This window comes from Enoplosus armatus, chromosome 13, assembly GCF_043641665.1.
Source record: "Enoplosus armatus isolate fEnoArm2 chromosome 13, fEnoArm2.hap1, whole genome shotgun sequence".
Classification (NCBI taxonomy): domain Eukaryota; kingdom Metazoa; phylum Chordata; class Actinopteri; order Centrarchiformes; family Enoplosidae; genus Enoplosus; species Enoplosus armatus.
In genome coordinates, this window is record NC_092192.1 from 10,078,414 (window position 1) to 10,104,101 (window position 25,688).

Genomic DNA, 25,688 nt, shown 5'->3' on the forward strand with positions numbered 1-25,688 from the left:
TGTTGCATGGAAGCTTGTGGACCTCTGCTCAGTAGCAGCATGCCGAAGGTCCTTTTTTTCTGGTCTTACGTGTTCCTGACCATAAGAGAACACTAGTGAGCCAATAGTGTCGTACCAGAACACTAGTGAACCAATGTGAGGGTGTTGGAACACTACTGGACCAATAGTATTGCACCAGGACATGAATGGACCAATGGTGTTGGACCAGAACCAGTTTAACCAATGGGAGCACAGATTAACATAATATTTTGGTTCCTGCTGTGAACAAACTAGAAATGCACTAATTAAACTCTTTCTAAAGAAGCTGCCTTGTCTTATTTTGTTGATTCTTTACCCCCTCTGCACCTGGTTAATGTCATATTAAAATGCTTTGAGTGTAGTCACAATAATGGAAATTAGTTCAAAGTTCATTTTCATACCTACCTCTGGTGGTATGCAGGTAGTTTTGGTTTTATTTGCACAGATTTTGTGATATAATCCAGATTTCTGCCACCTCCTCACTTCACTAAGGAGACCTTCCTCTCAAATCCTGGGGAAATAAAATGTAAACTATCTGCTTGCCCATGCACCACCAGGGATAAGTGAGAAAACATGTTTTGTTTTATTTATTTTGGTTGACCCTCGAATTTTTCAAGAATGATTCTGTTTCAATCCATACAGAGCAATGCAGCTCCCCCTTGTGTTATTAAAAGTGACAACGTATACTAAAAAAAGTCAGTATGCATAATGAAAAACACTTGATTTAAAACTAATTGTGGATGGTAATGAGACAAATTTAGGAGCACATCAGAAAAAAAATGACTGTAAAAGCTTTGGATGTACTGTATTATTGTAAGTTGGTACAAACTGGTGAACTATGTTGATTTCTTGTAGACTACAATCTTCAATCAAGTGCTATAGTTTGATTTTGCCACTAGATAGCGCTTGTCGTTCAGAGTTCAGATTCTGCTGTTGGTTTTGTACAGTTAACTTATACTGGGAGGAAGTACCAGGCTGAAACAAAAAAATGCTCCAGTGTTGGGAATTTAAGAAGCGTAAACATTTAAACAAAGAAACAAACAGTCCAGCAGACCAACTTTCTTGATAAAGTAATCTTTTACTCCAACATGTGTGTTTGTTCATATCTCTGTGGTGAACAGGGAAAGCAGACACAGGCAGTTATCCTCAGATGATTCTGCTCAGTGGGGTGCTGAGGCTAATTTCCAAAACAAATACAACAAGATAAAGTGCAAAAGGCAAAAAAAAAAAATACACATATAATGGTTAAAAACCAATAGTTTCACATCGCAATAACAAACATTTACTCATTGGTTTTAGGAACAGTGTCATACTCAATATGCTTTCCTAATGGTTTAAATATACCTCACAACATGTGGGATACTTCTCTTACTAATAAAGATAACTTAAGGTAACAATAATAATTGCTTTAGTTTTTCATTTTATATGGACAAGTATCCTGTAAAAAAATTAATAAAATCAGTGGGTGTAGGTGGGAAGTCTTGCCTGTAACTCTGAACTCACAGTGTCGATGAACCACACTCTCCCTTTGCTATGCATTTCTATGAAATAATCACATTTTCACTTTCTGCAGCCCTGTGCAAATGTAAACGTGCAAACCCACACAAACATATATATTTCATGTTCATAGTGATCCACATTAATACTGTACTGGTACACCAGTCAAGTCTGTCATATTTACTGTGACTGAGACAGCACCACGCCGACTGGACTTGCAAATATTCCTCTTTTTCTTTTTAGGTAAGAGGAGGGAAGATTGTGTCAGAGTCTGTCCTCTTCCCTCTTTCCCCTCAACCTTCTCTTCTATATCTTCTTCATCTTCTCAGTGCCAGTTATCTTCCTCTTCATCTGTTTCTCCTTTTACACAACTTGCCGTCACAGCTCAGTTTTTTCTCTCCATGAATCCATCTGTCAATCCGTTTATGTTCAGTCTAGGTCGCCTTCTTCGACTCCCACTCCTGGAAACCATGAGACAGCACAAAGTGAGTTAAACATTTCTACCTGTCCTTGTCTCATACACACACACACACACACACACACACACACACACACACACACAAACTACAGCAGTTTTGCGCACACACTCTACCTTTGCCTTCTGCATGACGTTCCCCTTGGAGGAGGCGTAAAGAGACGGAGGGCGTTTACGAAGCTCAGACGCTGAGTTGACAGGCAGAGTCTCATTGTAAACCTTTTCCACCTTACTGCCCTGTGCCTGTACACACAAACACATACACACAGAGCAACACACTCAAACACATATGTCAGATTTCATTTTCATTTAAAGGAATAGTTTAAGTTTATTTGCTTTCTTGGACTAGGAGCAGTGACTTCCTTGAGTCTTGTCATCAACGATAGATTTCTACAACTCTTGAATTTCTCTTAGTGGTTCACAGTTTTTAGTTTCCAAAGGATTATCCAGGAGAGCGTCTCTGCTGTACCTTGAGGCTGATCTTGGTGTCAGTGGGCGGACCCAGTGCTCCTCTAGCCAAGGATTTCTTCAGGTTTTCTTTGACCTCTGTCAGTCTGAGCTCCAGCTCTACCCTCTCCTCCTCTTTCTGTTTACACAGCGTCTCCAGCTTGGCTAACCGCTGTTCCACACCATGACCTGCACACCACACACACACACACACACACACACACACACTCGTAGTTAGTACTGCTTCGAAGCTGAAGTCTAAACAGTGCTGCGTGTGTGATTTGTCACTGACCTGTAACGCTCTTCATCTCCTCCTTCACCTCCTTCTTCTCCCTGCGGAGGGAAATCAGTGCATTTCTGAGCTCTTCCTTTTGCTTCTCCAGCTCCTCTTTCTGTGTCAGGTACCGCCTGGCGTCCTCCTCTGCCCGCGTCTTCCCATACCGAGCGTAGTGATTTACATCTGACCGAATACATGGCAGAGTATAAACAGACATTTGAGAGAGATTTGTGATGAGAATGAACCCACAATCCTGATCAGGAGAATCCAGATGTAGCATATCTAGCAATTTTCAGCCACATTTTCTATCACAAAATTTTCATTTAGCCAGTCTAATAAATGACAAAACAAAAGGGGACTTACTGGAGGCGTGTCTCTTGATGGCGGCCTGTTGCTCTGTTTTTTCAGAGTCCCTGCTGGAGAAGGAGGCATGACGTCTCACCTGTCCAGCTCTGCTCTCAACATCCTCCTCCTGTAGGAAAAACAAGTACATTTTCAAAATGTACAACATTTCTAGAGCCCATTTTATTTTTAATGATCCATACGTTTTTTTTTAACTAAAACTGTACAGCGAAAGCCATAAAGGGATATTTATATGTATAATTTAATAATTTAGCTGATGTTTAATCCTGAACATATATCCACAAATTTAAACATGTGCAGTAGCAGAATAACAGAAGCAGAAGTCGCATAATAATTTAAGACATCTTAAATGAATCTTCAATTGAACATGACAGGAAGACGAGAGGATCAGTGGTGGGAGTAGATTAACACTCGGAAAGCTTAAAGCATCGCCAACTTTAATGATATTGTGTTTTATCACTGGTTCACATGATGTTTCCTCACCGCAACACTTTCATAGACCTCATCATATGTTCTGGAGTCTGTCGAGGCACTGCTGGAAGAAGTAGCAGTGGTAGTGGCCCATCTGACAGGAAAAAACAGAGAGGCACAAACATGTATTTCAGGATAAAAGTCATAATACGAGACAGAAAACTCTAGATACATGCAGAAAACACACACACACACACACACACACACACATACTGTAGGAAGTGACTCACAGGAAGGAGTTTCTGGCAGCGTGCCGTATGTCAGTGAGCGTATCCACGTCGATGTAGTCGTAGTGCAGCTCTTCAGGGAGAGTGGTGCTGCCGGTCTCTGCAAACAACACACCCAGCCAGCGGCCCAGATCCTCTGAGCAGCTGGTCTGATGGACACACACACAAACAAAGCTATTTGGTTTCCACAAAAATGTAGGTGTGTCATCCCTGTGCACATGTTAACTTTCTGTCTCATCTGTGTTCATAATGACATGAAAAGAGTCATGAAAAGCAAACCAATCCGCCTACAAGATCTTTTGATACCTCTAAAGATGCTAGTTCGTTGCCTGCCTGCAGGATGCAGAAGGAGAAGGGGTGTTTGGGGCCGAGGCCACCGGGCACCACCTCTGCACCTTTGAGCGGCACCACAATGACTGGTGGCCGCTGGTCCCCGGGGTCCTTCTGCAGGTACAAGCTTCCATCTCGCACTATGCACCAACGCTCCTTCCAAGAGCCGCTCAGACACACACTGAGGTAGCCTGTGGAGAGCCAGACATGTTTAGAGGCTGGAGTTCATATTCAAGTCACTGGGTCAGAAAACGTTAACCTTTTCGGTCTATGTATTCACTTTAAATATCCTTTAAATAACTTAAAAGTTATGAGAAAATATTTTCTACACTGTACTTAAGTCATAGTCAGACCAAGCGATATATTCAAATCCTGAACAGCATTTTAAGGCTGCTCCGTTACAGTATATCAAACAGAGCATTTGGAAACTTTGGCATCTCCACTAGAATTTATAATGAAGTTGTAAGAGTTTGAAAACACCAAAGCTGAATAACATGCATTAGTTAAGATGAACCCACCATTGTTCCAGTATGGTGGAAGTGTTAACAAGTTGTGTGACTCTTTCATTCATTTATTTGAAGATTGGCAATAAAACATTGAATTTTACTTACATACTGTATAAACTTATTTATTCTTTTATGATGTAAACTTGTGCACACACTTGTGAAGGAGGGCTCTTGTTTTTCAGTGTGTTTTCCGATTGTAAATAAAGGCTATATGTTTCTGAGCACTTCAACAGAATACAAGTCTGAATTATGAAACATGCAAACATTTTACGTTGCGATGGTGGTCAAAAGTTTTTGCCTTCAGTGGCTTTTCTCAACGTTTTGAGTTGCATATCATAGGCATCAAGTTGTTTCAAACCAAACTTCTCCTTTACTTTTTAACGTTAATGTAAAACTGCACGTACTTCGGTCAATCAACCAAATAGCTTCTTGATCAGTTTGTGTGCTCACCACAGCGTGGGTTGTCATGGTGACCAGAAGACGAGGGAGGCTCTCCAGGTAAAGGAGGTTTCCGTTTGGAGAAAGTGATGATCCGATTGATTTTCTTTCCTGCTGCTCGGCTCATCGACCCCGTCAGCTCTGAGAACGCTCCGCGCTTCCCCCTGTCTGACAATGTGGTCATAGAGTCGAGGAGCATTTGATATACAGTTGTGGGGTGTGGAAACTTTCATGATGTACAACCAATAAAAGGACATAATGTTGCCTAATCACTGTAATATCTTGCTGTGTTCGTGCCAATAATATTTTCTAATTAAAAACATGTGAAAACTCCATCTCCACCAAGTCAGGACTCGTACTTTTAAAAGTAGTATATTGTATTTAATTTCAGAGAAGTCTTTTCTTTATTCAAACTATCGCTGGAGTGTGTTTGTGTGTTCATATTGCATGTGCCAGGTGCTGCGGCGCTCTGTCCACCCTACTTCCTATGATGTCAGTGGGAAACAATCACAGGAAGAGGACAGGAAGGATGTCATATCTGTCCGCGCCTCACTTCCTGTCTCTCCCTCTCTCTCAAGTCTCTTTAGGTTCAGAGACGCTCGGCCAGTAAACAGGTTGTAACAACACTGAAACAACATGATTGTGTTTGACCCATATTCTGACCCAACAACATGGATACCCTGGTTTATCCTTCCTGATTTCGTGGATAGATAAACAAAAATAGTGTATGTGCTTTTGATCAGACTCTTAAAAGGGTGTGAATGTATGTGTATGTGTTTGACTTGAGTTCAAGGCCCTGAGAGTGAGGACATTTTTGGAAAGCGAGGACATTTTAGCCAGTTCTCACTTCCTCTAAGGACCACTTGAGAGTTAAGACTTGGTTTTAGGTATAGGTTGAGGTTAGGGTTAGGGGTCACTAATACTAATATTAGCACTTTCTTCATAATAATAATGTACCTTTAACATTGTGTTGCAATGTTTCGTCTATCCTCATTGATATAAATGGGGTGAAAAAAAACTATCAGTAATGCCAATCAGCTATACAATTCAGCAGCACATAAAAACTACATTCATTTATCCAATCAAATGTGATTTGGACTGCTAGCTAACCCCACCCATAGTTTAATGGACTTAGCTGTTAGCTTGGGTGGGTAGCTAGCAGAGCAATGTCATAGTAGGAGGTGTGTGTTTGGGTTCCACTTGGCAAAAACTTATCCCTATCCTCCTCCTACTGATCGAACAACGCGGGTGAGGGAGGTGCAGGTGGAGGTGAATAGTCCTAAAGAGCAGCCCCAATGTCTCTATGCTAACTCCAGTATAATAACTCTCATTATTGTCTAATTTGCAATTATAAAACACACCTTACATCTTGTTTCACTGAAACAACAATCAAAAAAAATCGTCAACAATTACAACTTCAATCAATGAATGCTATCTTATGAAGCTAAACCTACTCAGTGAGTCAGTGGTGTCCCGTCCTGGTCCCTGTGCAGTGGGCTGGCTGTCTGCTGTTGGCCCGCTGTCTGAGTCTGATGCCTGACGGTCACACTGCAGCACCTGGCAAAGACAAAGCAGAACCCGTCATTTCTTCTCTCTCCTCATTAAAGGAGATGACAAGAATGTTACATATTTACACATATATCTGTTTTAACAAATCCTTCTGTCCTTCAACTGAGCAAAAACATGACAACTAAAATGACACAGAAGTTTCTTGACATATGGTTTACTGACTTTTTGTTTTTTTAAACTATTCTGCCAACATGGGGTGTAACTGCCATGTCACCATGCATTTAGCCCGTTGGCTCCGCAGCTGTGTGCCACAACTTTGTTGAGGGTATGGAGCTCTTTGAAAACTTGCCAGCTCACCAACCGCAATAATGTCACCTCACTTACTCCTCTGTAACTAGAAGCCAAAGGAACAGTTGTGTCATGCGTGGGCTGAAAGAGGTGATGTTAGCGACAGGCATTAAAATGTAAAAGAGTTTAGATTCAGAATGAAATACACCTAAATAAATGAAGACGTAGATATTACAGTAAAGTAAAACTCAGACATTGTGAGAGGGAACTGTTAAACTGGCACAGGGAGCCTCATGTGGACAGAAAATTCAAGAAATTGGTGACTGGTCTACAAAGAAAATATTGTAGATAAACAGACTGAAATTCAAAGACACGTGCAGAAACACACCTTGTCAAGCTCCAACTTCCTCTGTATAATGGGAGAAGCGGATCCGTCCAGTCCTTCAGTGTTACTACTTTGGCTGCCAACATCTTGCACCACCTGGTTCCAGAAAAAGAAAACTTTCATTTCCAAAAAACCCTGTGGTCTCCCCTAAGACGTATCCCCGTGTCTTCCCCCACTCTTGTCTGTCTCAGCACCAGCCCTCTCATACAGTGAATAAAGGTACCTTGAGCCATCGCTGGGCCTGCTCTTTACTTTGAACAGCCAGGACCAGAGCTTCGCCTCCAGGCAACGAGAAGCGCAACTCATGTCTCTTTTTCCGGCCTTCCTTTGGGACGTAGATGACGTTGCACAGATTCAGTGGGAGCTCTGTGTGTGGAGTGCTCTCTTTGATGCTCTTAAAGCACTATGAAAGAGAGATATAGAGAGACAGACTTCATGCTATTTGATGCTATTTCACTTTGGTAACCTTTGAACATTTTCTAGCAGTGTCGTTTTAAGGTTACCATTCCAGCAGAAACTAAATGAAAGGTAAGCATTATAGTTCCTAGCAAACCTTTGAGGGACCATTTGTAACAGTTGTACCTTTAATGTTAATGCTGAAATCCAACTGTGCTGGCCCCCCACCTTCTGACAGTGTAGTTAACTATAGTTTACGATACGTTTGAAAACTCAAACAACTAAAAAAATCTCAGATAAGTTTTCTCTTGTTGAGATTAGCAGTGAGCTGGAAAGGTACTGTGTGTAATACTTTATTATTTTTTTAATATGGTGTTTGTTAGTGTTGTTTGTGTCTGACGAGGATTGATGGAAATGTTACACAGCAAGTGAATAAAAAAACTTTATATATAATAATAATTATTATATATAATAAAAAAAGCACCTGTTGTAGGCTTTTGGATGTGCATACTCTTTTTCTCCAACATTCAGCCCTAAACAACACCAGATACACATAAACAACTCTATTTACCTGCAGTTTATTGTCTCGCACGACGACTAGCTGTTTAGCCCATTGTCCAAAGCGTTTCTTCCGTAGCAGGAAGGCACAGATGCGGCAGTCTCTAACTGGTCCTTCTGAACTCTCCTCAGCCGTCCATCTCTGAGGTTGGTCCCGCCCCTTGGCCTCATCTTCCTCTTCTTCATATGACTCGTAAGAGCTGCTCAGAGCATCGGAGTCATTGTCTGAACACCAAAATAACATGAATGATTAATTTACAAAACAATATCTGGTTCTGTTCGTCCATGTATTCTGTGTACTTATTCTGTCTACGGTCAGAACATGCCTCTGTTATTATTTGTAAATTTGAATTGCTAGATGATGAATGAGTGCAAGAGAGGGCAGACTCACAAGAGTTTTTGGGAGGTCCATTAATCCTGGTGGTGGGGTAGTTATTGTCTGCATCTTCATAGTAGGCATCCTCCACAGAGTTCCTGGAAGCTACAGGAGAGGAGCAGAGGAGTCGAGATGAGATAGAAGACTATGAGAAAGAGGAACTTCTAACAATTCAGTTAGTTTTCGTTATTCATGAGTGTGCAAATCTGTGTTTTTGAGTTTGTGCGTGTGTACAGAACTGTTAATATTGGTGGTAAAGTACTGAGGGGTGGATCCAGGATCGAGAGGAACAGCCTCTTCGTAGTAGTCATCAGGAAGGGGGGTGGTTGGCAGAGGAGGGGGCGTGTCAGTCGGTGTCTGAGGTGAAAGTTAAACCAAAGTTTTATCTATGAGGACAAGAAAGGCAGACGGACTGACGGGTAGACACTGTAGATGACTTACAGATTTATTAGGATGAGTCTTCTCCTCTTCCTCTTTGTTCTCTTTCTGCTCCACAGGAGATGCACTGAGCATGTGCAAATCACAGTCTGGTGGAACAACAGGGGATTAATGTTATCATAAATATAATATACTATATAGGAACAGTACAGTTTTATTATATTACACATTTTGTAGATGTTGTGGTGTGATGATTTGAAATAATTTCTACACAAGACTTCATAACATTGAACTGGTTTGAAGGTGCTTTGAAGGTCTACTCACCAAAATCCTCAAACAGAGACTCTACAAAGCTGGTGCCGTTGCCATAGAGACAGCTGTTCATGTAGACGTCTGATCCATTGACTGTGGAAAAGATAAATTAGGGGTTAGAAACGGGATCAAAGTTAGGGTTGGGATTGTGGTTTATGCTAAGGTCAGGAGAGTCAGGATTACCAGAGTGTACAGAGACTCAGCAAATAGGCAAGCGAGTGCTCACTGAGTATCAATACTGAACAATCTGCACGTTTAGACAAGTAAATTGTGTCAGACAGCAAGGGAGTGGAGCTTGCAAATCCACATTTTCTGGAAGTGTTTTAGAATAAGTGTGAGAAATAAATCCCCAAAGTGTTTGGCTGTAAAAAGCTGAATTGATGTGGAATATGCTAATGTGCTGTGCGTATGGGCAGGGCAGCATGGGTCCATTCAAAAAATTGTGAGGTCACGTTACTATCAGGATGTTTTGCCTTTCTCCTTTCTTTGACCTCTCGTCATCCTCTTTAAACTTTACATTTCATTATCCTCTTACCTCAATCCCTTTATCCTCTCCGACATCCTGTATTCTCCCAGATAAACAAGGTTACTAGAAAGACCTTTGTAAGATTTGATGTTGTGGAGACTGCATTGTGTTGCATGTTTCTAAGTACAATTACTCTACTGTGTCTCATGTGGCGTTGGCTCATGACAGGAAGGCTGCCCTACGGCCTACAGACGAGTAAGAAAGACATGCTCTGTCTAAATAAACACTGTTGTAGTGACCTTGAACAAATTGCTCTACTCAGAAATGCTTTGGCTGAACTGCAAGTGTCACACTGAATTAATGTGAGGCAGGATGCAGCTGGTAAACCGCAGTTTATAGTTGTAGCTCATTTAATCCTCTAATTTATGTTTCCCTGTTTTTGGAGGTTGTTCAGTTTGTCTAAAACTGCTTGTTTCAGACAGAAGGTGAACTGAGGGGCTGCATGAAGGGCCAGTATAAGATAAATCCCAGAATGGAATCCCAGAATAAAAATATAGAGCTGAAATGAGCATAATATGGGACCTTTAATTCTGTACCTGACAGCTGCAGCGAGTCCAGGATGTTACGTATGGAGGCCATCTTGTCAGCAGTGGCAGGACTGACCGTCTCGTGGTCCAGCATCTTCAGCAGAGAGCTGAGCTCGTTCACAAGTCGCTCCATCACCACTGAAAAACCACAGAAAATACATAAGAACATATCATTTGGGTTTGCAGAACGACAATAAAGCATTCTTTGGCATCAAGCACCATCATGTCATTATGGGAAAGCCCACACTGCAGACTCTCAACATGGCTAAAGTGCTTGTGCATCAAATATCAATTTAACAGACGCATGTAGGCAAGCGCGAACAAAACTGGCAGCTCACGTGGGACATGAAGTCAGTTTGGGATTCAGCTTACCGCCTGTTGCAACAGCTGACAGGGAGGAGATATTTAACATCCTAACACGTCGCCCTATTCATTGTGTCCGCCTCAGAGTCAGCCCTTGTGTGCATTGTGAGTTTTCTGTCTGTGCCCTTCTCCCTGCACCACCACAGATCAAGTCCTGCATTCAGTTTGGACATTTCAAGCTTTCTTTGAAAAATAATTGTTTTCATGTCCAGTGCTGACATCCTGTGTGTCTGTGTTTTGTTGACCTTGACATTGTTCCAAAAGCTCTGCCACACTCTCCTCTCACACATCCTGTCGACCAAGCGAGGTGTGTGTGTGTGTGTGTGTGGGAGAGTCAGAGAGAAAAGGAGGTAAGGAGGAGGGGGCGGGAAGCTTCCTTCCCTAAAGGAAATGGAGCCAAAGTAAAGAAGAAAATCTGTAGTTCCACTAGAGATAGATTAGGATATGGTTACCAAACTGCCTGTAGCACTGAGTTAGTTCATTCTGCTGGTCATTCATTGAGAAGAGATGTCTGTGAGGAAGACGAACGTGACATGAAGGACAGCGAACAGCTTTTCTCCAGTTCTGTAGTCGCGTAATCAGCTGGCCTTCAGATCATTCTGAGTTTAAGCCGCCAACCCTAAAATAATTTCATTTCAGTTTGGGTTTCGGTGGAAAGTTTTATTGTCAACACACACACACACACACACACACACACACACACACACACACACACACACACACACACACACACACACACACACACACACACACACACACACACACACACACACACACACACACACACACACACACACACACACCATGATGGCTCACATGCTCTTTAAGTGGCTTTTCTTCCCACACTGCCAAGAAAAATAATTTGGGGAGACATTTACCCTAATCTTTGTTGTTTTTAGCTTTAAAATGGTAAAATTTACAATGTCATTCCACCCAAACACACAATTTAAGATGACAGGAAGTTCAAGGACTGGGACCTGAACTTGGGACATGAAATTGTGTTTTTCTTTAAGTCACTGTGCTGTCCACTGACAAAGTAATCTACCTCTTTTATAATTCTTCTCTAAGAGCCCCTTTTGACTCCTTGCCCCTCTTACAGTGGTGAGTAGTCACATGTTAAAATGAATGTAAACATACAAAACATAACGTTTCTAGTAGCAGGTAAATATAGATGCTTAAGGATGAAATACAAGGAAAAATCTGCAATTGCTTTGAAAGAATTGGTGCAAGGGTTAAGTTAAAATAAGATCAAAACTGCCTCTGAGAGAGGACAGAGAGAGTGAGAGAAAAGCCCTCACTCTCCCGAAGCCTCTTCCGCCGCCGCCCCCCCCCCCCCCCAGTCCGACAATACTCTATTGTCTCCATGAGGGCCAAAATTAGACGACCACAATGCTCCGCAAAACCAGAGCAAACAATACAATGTCAGAAACTCCAGCGAAAAACAAAACAGGAACTAACGCACACAGTCCAAGAGGGGCGTGGTGCAACGCAGCTGCATCGTCTCGATCCATGGGCACTCGGGGTTAAAGGATATATCTCCAGCAGCTGTGTGTGTGTGTGTGTGTGTGTGTGTGTGTGTGTGTGTGTGTGTGTGTGTGTGTGTGTGTGTGTGTGTAGTATTTCTCGGTCAGCAGCTGTGGTTTCCTGTCTTAGCTGTCGACAGAAGCGTCTCTCCACTCCTTCCTGATCTTGACTCTCTCCTTCATCCCATTGCAAGTTTCACCTCCTCCTGCTCCCCCCCCCCCCCCCTTCTCTCCATCCTGCTGTTTCTCGTTTTGTCCCAACATCCGAAACCCTCCTCCCATCTCTGTTCATGCTTTTGCCTCCTCCAGATCTTTTGTCACCACCTATTGAACAAGCAGTTAAGAAGTTTCTCAGCTGATCGTTGCTCAAATTAAAGATCTATTGTGCTTCACTTCTCTAGGAAATGTTGCAACACATGCTAAATGGTCTGTTTTCTGATTCTTGTAGTCTAACTTTACACAGTCAAGGCCATCCATTAATTTGCTCTCTCTCTCTCTCTCTCTCTCTCTCTCTCTCTCTCATCCTAGTCTGTGTACATCTATATCTCCCTCTCTCTCTCTGTGTGTGTGTGTGTGTGTGTGTGTGTGTGTGTGTGTGTGTGTGTGTGTGTGCGTGTCTCTGTCTCTCAGAGGGACCGGAGGGTTCAGAGGCTGAGAATCAGCTGTTCTGGAGGCTTGTGGTCGGTCTCACCCACAGAGGGATCTTTGTAACCCCCCATTCCACACACACACACACACACACACACACACACACACACACACACACACACACACACACACGCACAGATTTCCTCTTTGAATGCTTTCGCTGATGGACACACAGACGTTCACTTACCTCACAGGGACACACACGTTATCAATTTGTCTCTTAAGCAGATATATCATCTTATACAGAGCAGCAAACATGCAGCCACAAGAGTACTCGGGGAAATGTGTGTGTGTTCTTTTACATGTGTGTTCTTTTCGGCACACAGGCTTCCTGAAGGAGGTCAGTCATGAGACCTGAACCATGCGACTCTCATTTCAACTGATTTGGCGAGTTTGGTTGCAGCTCAGAACAAAACAAGGACTGCTGCTGCTGCTGTTTATCTCACCACATAATGCTCATGGACGGCGTGGTGACAGCGAAAAGATACTTCTCTCCTTCTAACCTGAGGCTTTCACTCCCATCCATTTCACATCTAACCCATCAATCACACCAATCGGAGGCTAACCTCCTCCCTGACTTGCCTCTCCCACCCCTACTTCATATTTTCTTTCCCAACACTTCAGGACTAGGAAGACAAATATGACAGCATTGAACTGAATCACTTGTTGTTTTGAATTATGTTTCCTGAGGCACATGATTATCTGTAGCAGGAACATTCAAGATATACTTATGTGACACAAACATACGCTTTTCAAGTTAATTTCAAGTCTCCAAAGTGTATGAAGCTGCTGTTTTGCACTACAGCAGGCGCCCTCCTCCTGCCTCCCCCACACTCCCAGACGTTAAGGTCCCTCCAGATCCCACATTCTCCCTTCCACTCCTTTCTTTCTCTCCCTCCCTCCTCCCTCCTCTCTGATCCTTTCCTTTTAACTCCTTTCCCTCGCCTGCCTCCCTCCATCCCTTCTCCAGACACCCATCCTCTTCAGACAGAGGTCAGAGTTCAAGTCTTGGCGGGCCCCAGCAGCTCCCTCCGAGACAAAAGTCTACTTCAGAGATTCAGCATCCCGTAATTCATATTTTCGTGACAACAGTAGATGGTGTCACTGCTCGCCCGGGGTTAGCATTCAGTCAGACACTTAAAAAAAAAAAATCTCCTCCAGAACCAGGCTGGCAAGATCTTTAAAAAGAAACAGCTGGGGGAAAACAATCCTCTCTTTTTCACATTCTTTCAGTATCTTATCACTTTCCTCAGATAGTAAGTGGTGAGGAGACACAGGAAACAGAGGAGCATGACACAGAGGAGTGGCACAGCATGAGGTTAATTTAAAACCCAGACTGTTGTACTGTGGTTTCACCAGGTAAGGAGGAATTCAGCCACTATAGTGAAGCCACATGTCTTTGTTAATTAGTTCAACATAGAACATTCAGATGCACGGAAAAGTTTTGAGAAATACACTTTTTTGCAGAGCTAGATGAGAACATCGATATCACCCTCATGTCTGTACGCTAAATATGAAGCTACAGCCAGCAGCCGGCTAACTTAGCTTAGCACAAAGACTGGAAAACAGGGGGAAACAGCTAGCCGAATATGCATATTTCCTAAAATATCAACCTTAAAAAACACCACCCAACTCTGCAGCTCTCTTTAAGACAGTTTAAAGGAATAGTTCGAAACTTGGGAAATACACGTATTTGCTTTCTTGCCAAGAGTTAGATTGATACCACTCTCATGTCTACTGTAAATATGAAGCTGGAGCCAGAAGATGGTTAGCTTAGCTTAGCATAAAGACTTGAAACCGGAGGGGCGGGGGGGGCAGCTAGCCTGGCTCTGACCAAAAACATTGGTCGGTTTTCTTTTGATTGAATAACTGTAATGAACCAATCATAGTGCTGACTGAAATTACTACACCAGATAAATCACACTTTGTTACTGTAAGCTGTCGTCACACACACACACTAATACACACACACACACACACACACACACACACACACACACAAACACTATTATTCTACAGTTTATTTTTCCTGGGAGTGATACAGTGGTGATTATAATATAACCCTCAATTGGACAAAACATGATCCAGTATTTTTCCTGTTTAAGAGTGTTATCACCACATCAGCTTAGTTTCCAGCTACACCACACCAACATGTACAGACCTGCTGCTTTGGATATCTCTGTCGCAGAAAGTTTAACTGTATCACAGAAAGCAAAACAGTGAAAAGGGGGTTTATAGAGGCAAAGTGATTCCTCTGCCCTTTGAAATATCACTTAAAATGAAATCTAGAAAGAGGTCTGGACTTGCTGACTCTGAAAGACAATGGAAAGAGGGGGGTGGGTGGAGGATCAGTGGGTGAGGAGGAGGAAAAGGGAAAAGGAAATGTAAGAGAACCATCGTCGAGGTCAAGGCTTGTGACAGTTGTTAAACAGAGAACTGGTGTGTCAGTGTGTGGGTGTACAAATGCAATGAATCATTACTATACTGCAGTATTGTCAAAGCTGTTTTATACAAGTGTATACAGTTTATATCCTCTGTACGCATGTAGGTAGTGTCAGAGAGGATAATTATTCAATTTCTACAAATGTCTCCCATTTGTTGCAGCAGTTGTGATATTGTCACAGAACACTATAATCAATTACTCACGTTTTTTTTCCACACAGAGACTATTTTCTTCTCGCGTGCACAGCTGCACAAGCGTTTGGCCACACAACACTTTGGCTGTACCGTATAAGCTGCTTGTGTCCGAGTGTTTCATAGGCCTTTTTAATGGAAGGCATTTTAACGTGTCACAGAAGGAACAGCACAGGTGTAAATAACACATATAATGGTTTTCCTACTATGGCAAGGCAAAATGTCTGACGTGAAAAAGACCTGTTGGCCAACACTATATGGTCAGATGTGACTAATGTAACATTGGTAGTGAATATGCTGTAAGGGTGCACCCACAGTGTAGTCATTTAGTACTCACCACTTAAAAAAACATTATCATCACCATCATCATCATCACAAGATGATTATGATTACATGGCTGTAAAAGAGCTGATTCACTACTGTTTATTGAAATAGTTTGGAGGCTGATCTGGGGCTGCATTTGTGCTCCGGCTTTGAACAGTGTCAGTAGTTTTGACTGAATTTGAGTTTAGCTTCTAAAATTAGGACGAGCTATCTCTCTTACCTCAATTTATCCGTCTATTTAAGGGTACTGACATCATTCTTGCGTAAATTCATGCCATGCCCAAATAATGGGCCTATTAGACCAATTACCTGTAGGCAACATGATGGGGTGCATGAATGCTTTTCCTCTGACTGTTTTTCTCCATAATGGTCATTGTTTCCCTTAACTTAATAGTCACTTGTGATCCTCAGATTTTCAATTTGGGCCGCTGCTTCATCACCTGGTGTCACATAATGCAGCTTCCTGTTTGCGGCCCTGCAGCCTGAAGGCTCCGAAACAGAGCAGCCATTCAGCCGCGGCTTCACTTCCAGCGGCGCTGCTTCCAGCGGGGCACTTCTCTGTTGGTGTCAGATTGCATCACTCTACCTGCGCGAGGACACCTCCTCCACACGCACACACACACACACACACACACACACACACACACAGCGCACCAACCGGCGTATGACATCACTCTCCCGTTAAGGGCGCGAGGCGCACTCGCACTCACAGCCGGTTTCGTCACATAGACTGAATGACGGTCCTTCATTCAGACTCGTTTAAAGGTAACTGAAATAAAATGACACTGTAGAGTCTCTGTTGTTGTACATGTCAAACTACATCTGATTTCTTCTGAGTTTTAAGGGACAAGTATGGTGATGAATGATGTTTTGGTGTATTCATCCTGTTGTGACCATATCTCATTCATCTCCTTTGACTTTAAATGTAGGATACATGTATGCCTTCCTATTTATGCAGGCGTCTTCTTCTCAAAGTTACTACGCTATCACTGTAGTTTTCTGTTGTGAATAAATATGAACATGTGATATTAAACATACAGAGAGAGACTGGTACTCACCGCTCTGGCGCTTGGAGTCCATGTCGTTTGGCTCTTATTCCCGGTAATAATCCCGCAGTAGTTTCATTTGAAAGCGACGGTTGGTAACACGTGAGGCGTTTTCTCCACGAACACAGCGGAGCTCTGTCAGCCTCCGTGCGGCCAAGTGAGTCAGAGCGGCCGCTACAGTTTATAGTTTGAGTCGGCAGCCGCTGGTTCATCATCCAGGGCTCCACCGGGTCCTAGTGCCAGTCAGAGCAATTCCACTTAGGACTGGCTTTACCACATATTTCCAACTGAGACTCATATTGAGGCCACACTAGTCACATTTGAGGAAATGCAATCTCTTGAGACCACAAGTTGTTCATTAGTGGTTTCACTGCCAGTGGTTTTGACTAGATTAGAGGCACTTGAATATTTCCATATAATTCTACTTTATACTTTTACATATACTACAATTCAGAAGTAAATATTATACTCCACTACATCTGACAACTATACTTTACTGATTAGGATTTCACCTACAAAACATATGAGTATATAAAAAAGAACTACCCAACATTAGGCTATATAAAGTAGTGTAAGTTTGCTCCGCCTCGGCCAACTACAACAGTAAAATACACATTGATCTATCAGTAATCATAATCCAATAACATGATATTTAGTAATATGACACTGCATCGAGTATGTTTTACTTTTGATACTTTAGGTACTTTTTTGTAATGTTACATACTTTTACTAACATTTTTAATAGAGGACTTTTACTTGTAATGGAGTATTTTTACACTGTGGTACCTTATACCACACCTACCACCACTTCTACCACTGATAAGCGCCTACCAAAATTAGGGTATACCAGACTTTATACAGTAAATGATAGTGGTTTTCAACCGAGGTCGGGACCCCCACAAGATGATTAACAGGAGAGGAACCAGAAAAAAAATACATATTTCTGTTACACACAATTTTCTTCTGTCAATCTTTGCCATATTGCCAGTGAATTAGTGGATACTTTTGCTTCCTCATGCCTCTAAATGTAAACAATCACTTTTTGGTTGAAATGTCACAATTGGTGATTATGGGTCTCAATTAGATCATAGGCCAAAGAGGTTGGGAACTACTGGTCTGTGTGTATATATACACACATATATATACATATATACACATACATACACATATATACATCTCATTATATTATATTATTAGGAGCAATATTGATTCCTCTGCCAATCAAACCATTGCTATGATTAATCTCCATGATAATGATGCAGCTCTATAAACTTGGGCTGCTCTGAACATGGGGAGGTGTGAAGGTGAAAGCCATCATGAGATTAGTCACTAATTAATTTCTAGTTATTACATTACAGCTCACAATTAAATTACAATAAAGTCCAACATTTCGGGAACATCCTTGGAAGAATGACTTGAATCCTTTCGAAAAACAGTTGACCCCTAAACTAAAAAACTACCATCACCATCATCATGTACATTCAAGGTTATGAATAATAAAACAGTGATGCTTGAGTCATTTATTCAGGAGTTGTAGTGACAGTCATGGGTTTGCAAATTAGAAATGTTACTCCAATAAATGAAAACCTGTAAACACACACACACACATCTCATGGTTTCCTGCAGAGGAGAGCAACATTATTCCAACCTTTACATTCAATTACAACAAACTATCCAACACATTTTGATCCTATTTAATCCATTTCTGCAACACTTTCCTTTTGTGACACCCGTCAAACTTTCTTTGTGAGAACTTATTTTCTCTTTGCATCTGTCTTTGTTTATCTCTCTTCTCACATTCCTTCCTTGTTACTTCCTCTGTTTCCACATAATCTTTCTTTCACCTCTTCCTATTTTCCTTCCGTCACTTCAGAATTGTTTTTTTCTCTTTATTCAGGGGGCTTCTGAATAATCTATCCATGAAAAGTCCTCTGTTAGTCATTTGCTGTAAATACACACACACAAACTCCACAGACATGATTCAGTCTGGTTTAATTGTAATCCAGCAGCAGAAACTCTGAGCTGCATCACGAGTGCAGCTGCAAGTATGAATGTACTTTTTTCTTTAACTAAAACAAGTGAAACACAGATATCTTATTCTAAAGTGTGTGTGTACTAAAACCTGATTTCTAAACGTAACTAACACCTCTGAGCTCAGAGCCATGACACAGGTCATCCATATTAATCCTTACAATTACATCATATTTCAAATGCCACTCCAGTGAACTGTACAGTCTCAAGAGAAGAACACTGGACGCTGATATGGCTTCAGATAAAACTGACAACCAAAACACATGCCCGTATTAAAAAAAAAGAAGAAAACCTTTGGTTTTCAGTAGTAGCGCATTATGAAAACACCATGTGTATATCACGTTCAATAACTCTAATGTTGAGAACCACACTTTTCTTGTCCGCCTGTCTTGTCAGGTTACGAGTCGCTGAGGAAAGTTCATTTTTTCAGCATGAATGCAAGTTTGGCTCAGTGTGGCAGACCCTCAGTATGGTGCGAAGTGCTTCAGCTTACAGTCCACCGGGTCAGACTGCCACCCTGGTGCTCCTGTTACCACACTGCCATCTGCTGGTAGGAGAGGAAGATTCTGCTAACTCCTCCCTCTCTGCTCATCAACTTTCTGCCTGTTGCAGCCCCAGTTTGGCTCATCTGCTGCCTCTCAAAGTCTTCATGTTCTCTGTCCAGTTCTGTCCAGTTGGCTGACTTCATGTAGTGCTTACGAAGTCCAAACACACACTAGTTAAAGCACGCCAAGATCAGGAGGCCAACGCTTCTGCTGTTGCCTCCTCAAAGGAGGAGAAACTTTCATTTCAGCCAGTTCCTCCTTCACTGGGACACAGAGTCAATCTGGGGTCAGTAGGCCTTTCTGGAGGCTACCTGTCAAAGCACACTGTTGGCCTGCATTGAGTTAGACAGTTCTGATGGCTTCATTTTCTCAGAAGAGACGGACCTGTTTCTTCAGTTCGTTCTTCTTCCACTGAGGAAGATGATCAAAGGCAGACATGGACATGCCAAAGACTCTATAGAACTCCTCCGGTGAGAGGTGACGCTGGGAGGAGAGAGGAGACGGTCAATGATGACTACTGGCTTATAAACTTACTTCAATTAGATTCATGTAAAAATCCAAAGAATCCCTGTCTGTGTCAGAAATGTAATCCATAATGTGATCAATTTGTGTGTTTAGTGCCAATAAGCAAATGTTAGCATGCTAACACGCTAAAAATCTAAGATGGTGAACATGGTAAACATTATATCTGCTAAACGTCAGCATGTTAGAATTGTCATTGTGATCGTGTTAGCCTACCATCATTAGCATTTAGCTCAAAGCACTGCTGCGTCTTTGTACACTCTCTTCCTGCTTTAGGACACGTCAACAGGGCAGACTGCTTTGAACCTTGGTCGACCAACGGGAAGATGTTCTTTATAGACACACTGGGCCCCCTGTGCGTTTAATTTTTTATTGTTTTATTTTTCTCCTCTAGCAGTGGGTCTGTCACTCTGTCAAACTTTGGTCCAGAGCAAAACATCTTGACAGCTAGACTGGACAGGATACCATGAGATTCACTGCGGACATCTTTCAGCTTCACTACCTGTAAAGCTCTTTGGATGGTAAAAACACCAGTACACTATTCATTGTGTCCAATACTGTATTGTGGAATGCAATCTCAAGAGCCACTAAACTGGGCATTAGGCTTTTAGTCTCTCTTTTTTTCTATCTGTGTTTTCATTATACTCTGGAAGACAGTTATTCAAGTAGATTTTGTAAAAGAGTTGCGTCCTGTAGGTGTTTACCTCCAGTCTGGCTCGGTCCACATCACTTGGAAGACGCTGCTGCCCTCTGACTGACACAATTAGGGCTTCATATGGGTAGATCTAACACACACACACAGAAAGTTTTACTAATAAATGTCATCTGGATTTGAAAGTTTCAGCACCCTGAAAACAGGCAGACTGATTTTCCTTTAATCTCTGTCACCCTCTAGTGGCCAAAGACTGCACTGACAGCATGACAGAGGCTTTAAATAAATTGGAAAACGTGATTAAGTGTGTTGACATGGTTCTTGTTTTCCCTTTCTTCTTAATAAAGAATACCCTCTAAAAATCACTGTTTATTTTCTACCTTAAAGTGATGAAGTTGTGTGACTTGAGAAGTGCTCCCAATCACTCATAATGACGGCAAATGCACTTAATCACGTCGTTAGAACATTACATTATCATCATCTATTTTCTAGTTCGTAAATAAGAGTTGTTGGACTTCCCCATTATTCCTAAAGGGAGAGATAGTTGCAGAGTTTCACAGAGTGCAACCAAAAAAATCATAGCACATTATTCCTTAATGATCTCCCCTCTTCCATGTGAGGTTTTTGTACATATACTGTATGTGGCACCACAACAGTCGGGCGACCACTGGAAGTTTTCCAATACAGCTGGTGAACTTTCTATCTTTCGGCGTACTGTAAATATAATCGTTTTGATTTGTCTTGTCAAAAAGAGACAAGGCTGAAGGCTCTCACCCATCACACAAACCCTGTCTGCCATCACCCTTTGTCTGGGTTTGTTTGTTTCACTTCGCTGTCAATAAAATGAGTGAGTCAGCTTCACAAAGTTTCACTGTGTCAAGTGGGTGTTACTGAGTGAGATGGATTCACCATTCAATATGAACATCACAACACATCATCTTTATCTATTATCCATTGATCCAGACCTTTCACTCGTGGCTCAGTAACTGTTCTCTTGCTTTGGCAAAAGCATCTTACCTTGTATTCTGAAAGAAAAGGAGAAGAGGGAACATGCATCAGTTATGTTAACGCTGAAGAACATGTATCAGGAGGGGAGGAGATAAATCAGGAGAAAACTAGAAAGAACTGGGGATAAGCAGATTTAAACTGAACAACAGGCTTACCTCTGATCTGCCAATTAACTGCATTACTGCTGTCATACTGGTAATAATCTGCACCAGCACTCCCAGGCTGCCAGAACACAACAAGAGCACTTCAGCCAACATACAGCGAGAAGATGTATTTCATCATTATAATGGAGGGAAACAATCAAGTAGACAGGAGTCTTAAAATATTGTAATTTTAAAAAGTCCCATCAGTGGGACGTTCTGTCTAGGAATTCATTACTAATATAATAACAATATCCTGCCTGTTGTTTGTTGCTGTCTCAGTTGGCCTCAGGAAGTAAACTGATACAAATGAGTTTCAAAGGCTCAGTGGCAAATGAAGGACTTTGTAATACCTTACGGTTTACTGAATGGCCGTGCCTGTCTTACTCTCTCTATCACAGAAAGACACAATAAATATGATTGCTTACTCTGTTTAGTCCATTTCTGCCGTAGCCTGGCAACGAGGCCGATTTGGCAATGTATGAGTCTGGAAGAACAAACATAAACACATAACCATAAACAAACAACACACAAGAATTATGCAAAATAATACAAACACACACAATTTGTGAATAGGAGCACAGTCCCTCTCTATACTGCCTAAATACAAATAAATAAACCAAAAACACAAACTGCAGTTCATCTACCTGCAGAAACACGCCACACTGACAAGTCAACGTGTTGGAGGAACGTGATATCATTGTTGCTCCCCCTCACCATTTTATATCTTAATATGGACACCCCACCACCACAAGGATAACTTGAATCTTTTTCCAGCATCTCTCTTGTAACCATTGGTAACCACCCGCGTCCGAGCATCCTTTGGCCTTTTTTGGTGGTGTGCACTGCTGCAGCTGAGGCAGCAGAGGGCAGTGGAGTCACACACTCGAGTCATTCTCTCCCGTCTTCCTCACTTCTACTCTCACTTGCCTCTTCTTCACCATCTTGCTTTCTTGGCTTCATCATTCACCCCCTCCTCCTCCTTCTCCTCCTCCTCCTCTCTTTCAGTCTTTCTCTCTCTCTCTCTCTCTCGTATATTCTGGTGTTGAAGGTAATTAAATTACACAGCGATGTCAAAGAGCCGGGATGAAACACCATGATGCAGTAGAATACTGTGTGAGACGCTGAACTATAATGGGTTTGTCATCTACAACTCTCTCTCTCTCTCTCTCTCTCAACAAGGAATGAGATACAGTCTCATAGATTAACCGTGGTGTGTGTCTCAGAAATATAGTTGTTTCATCAAAGTGTGCCCTGACGCAAAACAGGGTGAAAACTACTAGCCTAAACATCTCATTCATCAGTGTCTTAATAGTGCAAGTGCTGGCCTGTAATCTCTGCTGCCATCTGAATCCTCATAGTTGAGGTTTGCAGAATTATTGATCTCCTATTCTAATGTCTGAGAAGTCTAATGGCATGATTACACATTTTATGACAGTCTGCACGCATGTTATCGAGTTAAAATCCACGCAAGAGCAATAAAAGAGATGACAAGAAGACAGAGCATTCATTTTATAAAATAATGCAATTTCTTAAAGTAATGTGGGTAATGAGATCTCATAAAACACATCTATTTTTCATCAGTCTGGTGTATAATATATACACACTATATATAGTGTGTAACTGTAGGTTGTGAAACAGATGGCTGAGGGGTTCAGGTCAGTGATCCTGGATCAGTGCTGCTGATAAAGAAAAGCTGATAAATACAGGCCTAAGCTACAGCACCATTCATCTTCCCACCTGTAACTCAAAGGAAAAGAGGTGTGTGTGTGTGTGTGTGTGTGTGTGTGTGTGTGTGTTCGTGTGCCAGCTGATAACAATCTCCCTCTTAAAGCTCTGCCGCTGTCACAGCAGAACGGACAGGATGAAGGGGATCAGAGGGAAGACGGCCCGCTGTGTCACCGTCCCCTTGAGATGACCTCAGAGATCAGAACACACTGATGAACCACTCACCGCTGTCTGCACTGTAGACGGACCTGGGAGCTGAGGAAGAAAAAAGGAAAAACACACATTTCACCAGCTTCACACGTTGGAAATACAAAAACTCTTGCATCAGAAGTCTTGAGCACAAAAACTCTGCAGTCCTATTACAATTCAAAAACTTTGCTTTATTAAAAATGGCATGGATTCCCTAAAAATGTGTTTGGAAAAACCCTCCAGTAACACCATGATGGATCCATCTACCATTAACTGGAAAAATTGGTGAACAAATCCTAAAAAAGATAAGATAAAAAAAAAAGTTCATAACAATGTGGGACCGCCATAAGACTACACTTGAGTTATTTAAAAGTTCTATTGTATGTCACTTCAAATGTCATGGCTGTAATGCTGAAGGCAAAACTGCTTAATTTCCAGATTAAGTGAACACACAAGAGGACCCAACAGTGCTGTGTATGAACGTTTAAGACCATACAATTAATACAAACATCTAACTGATAAAATAAAAATCTGATGTGACAGCTGGAACAAACTTGAAGACAGCTCGTGAAAAAAACATTAATCTGTGGACAATATACAAAAACACAGACATAATTGGCAAAGGTAAAATTTTGGGACATCCTACTTCTTGAAGCATTTTGCTATTCGCAGACATAAACCCTTCTTCTTCCCTTTTTAAAGCTTCTAAAGAAATGGAGTTGTTTACAGGATGTGTTGTTTCCAGACACCTGTATGTCGGCTGTTTTTGAAGTAACTCTACTCTTACACACATATATATATACATTTCATATTTGCAGAAAACAAGTGGGGATGATGAGGAAGAAGATGAAACATGTGCAGTATGTGAGTGCTAAGTGGGGTTAATAAACCTTTCACACAGTAAAAGTATGAGGGCAGTAAACTGAAATGAGGGAGTTAGTTTTCAGTGGGAGGGACATAAAGAAGGCCAGCTGTTGTGGAACATCTATAAAACATCAGCTGTGTGAAGATATGCCCCTGACAGCATCAACATGCAGACGAATCACCATCAAGACCTACACATCATATCAAATATGAAGCAGCGTGGGCACAGCCATGCAGCATTGGGCCACTCGTGTTAAAAATGCATATGTTTATGCCGTCCACCCACTGCACTTTGTAAATTTAATGGACTGTGCAGCAACTCTTTCTCAAACATAGGTGTTAGAACACGAAACATAAGATCTTTTTTTCTATTATTTCATTATCAAAATTGCTGAAGTAACAAGAGTCTGCAGCCATGCTAGCAGCTCTGTGAGCTTGTACTGAGGCACAGTGGAGCTTTGAGCTAAATTGAGCTAACTTCATCATGCTAACACGCTCACAGTGACACTGCTAACATGTTTAACATGTTCACCATCTCAGTTTAGTGTGTTAGCCTGCTAACATTTGATAATTAGTACTACATACAAAACACAGCTGAGGCTGATGGGAATATCATTAGTTTTGCAGGTATTTAGTCATAAACCAAAGTAAACTGAAATACTGACATGATGGCGCTAGATGAAAAGTCAAGATCACGAAACTCAGTAGGATTCAACATCTGGGAACCATGAATGTCTGTACAAAATCTCATCCAATCCATCCAATAGCTGTTGAGATATTTCTGTCCGGATCAAAGTGGTGGACCAACTGACCGACATTCTGCTAGCGTGGCTAAAAAAACAGTTAAGGTAAATTAAGTCTATTATTTAGTGGGAGTTCGCGTCACTTTAATCAAACGGTGGACATCCCATTTTGGAATTAGCCTCGTCTGAAGAATAGATGAGCACAATTTCTAATCTGTACAATAACAGCACAGTGATTACGCAGCGCTGAACGACCACATTACCCACACCTCTCTCTGCCTGACCTCCCTGAGCTCATAGCTCATTTCCCTCTCTCTCTCCACCGCTCTCTGACCCTGATTTACCTCTTGGCTTCGTGTCATTCATCTTCCCTGAACAGCTCCAAATTGCTTTAGCTTCTCACTCCCTCTCTTTCGTTCTCACT

At 41.8% G+C, this 25,688-nt stretch overlaps 2 protein-coding genes across 3 annotated transcripts in view; both read right to left on the reverse strand.

Annotated features, from left to right (window-relative positions):
• Positions 1-1,076: 1,076 nt before the first annotated feature.
• On the reverse strand, positions 1,077-16,990 carry LOC139294977 (actin filament-associated protein 1-like 1). Of its 2 annotated transcripts, none has more exons than XM_070917012.1 (19): positions 16,855-16,990; positions 10,314-10,442; positions 9,264-9,344; positions 9,003-9,088; positions 8,801-8,918; positions 8,577-8,666; positions 8,199-8,410; positions 7,455-7,634; positions 7,235-7,327; positions 6,504-6,606; positions 5,062-5,217; positions 4,082-4,296; positions 3,779-3,924; positions 3,561-3,642; positions 3,078-3,186; positions 2,730-2,897; positions 2,460-2,626; positions 2,108-2,233; positions 1,077-1,976 (listed from the first exon to the last, which is right to left on the reverse strand). In XM_070917012.1, the coding sequence occupies exons 1-19, from the start codon at positions 16,874-16,876 to the stop codon at positions 1,950-1,952; spliced, it is 2,310 nt and encodes a 769-aa protein (XP_070773113.1). In that variant the 5' UTR covers positions 16,877-16,990; the 3' UTR covers positions 1,077-1,949. The 2 variants fall into 2 exon arrangements, with proteins under 2 accessions (XP_070773113.1, XP_070773111.1); XM_070917010.1 differs by lacking the exon at positions 16,855-16,990 and adding an exon at positions 16,106-16,130.
• Positions 16,991-19,787: 2,797 nt separating this feature from the next.
• The window catches only part of LOC139294969 (actin-binding LIM protein 3-like), a 39,891-nt gene continuing 33,990 nt past the window's right edge, over positions 19,788-25,688 (reverse strand). Inside the window, exons 17-22 of the mRNA XM_070916996.1 lie at positions 23,694-23,723; positions 22,169-22,227; positions 21,756-21,822; positions 21,610-21,617; positions 20,645-20,725; positions 19,788-19,901 (exon numbers count right to left, since the gene is read on the reverse strand). Coding sequence (XP_070773097.1) covers positions 19,788-19,901; positions 20,645-20,725; positions 21,610-21,617; positions 21,756-21,822; positions 22,169-22,227; positions 23,694-23,723 — 359 coding nt within the window. The remainder of the gene's footprint in view (positions 19,902-20,644; positions 20,726-21,609; positions 21,618-21,755; positions 21,823-22,168; positions 22,228-23,693; positions 23,724-25,688) is intronic.

Excerpts from the sequence above, each read along its gene's own strand:
- LOC139294977 (XM_070917010.1), bottom strand. The coding sequence starts at position 16,130 with ATGCACCCCATCATGTTGCCTACAG. Across the intron at positions 7,635-8,198 it reads TGCGAGACAATAAACTGCAG|TGCTTTAAGAGCATCAAAGA; the intron begins GTAAATAGAGTT and ends TCTCTTTCATAG. Across the intron at positions 7,328-7,454 it reads AGGCCCAGCGATGGCTCAAG|GTGGTGCAAGATGTTGGCAG; the intron begins GTACCTTTATTC and ends TTCTGGAACCAG.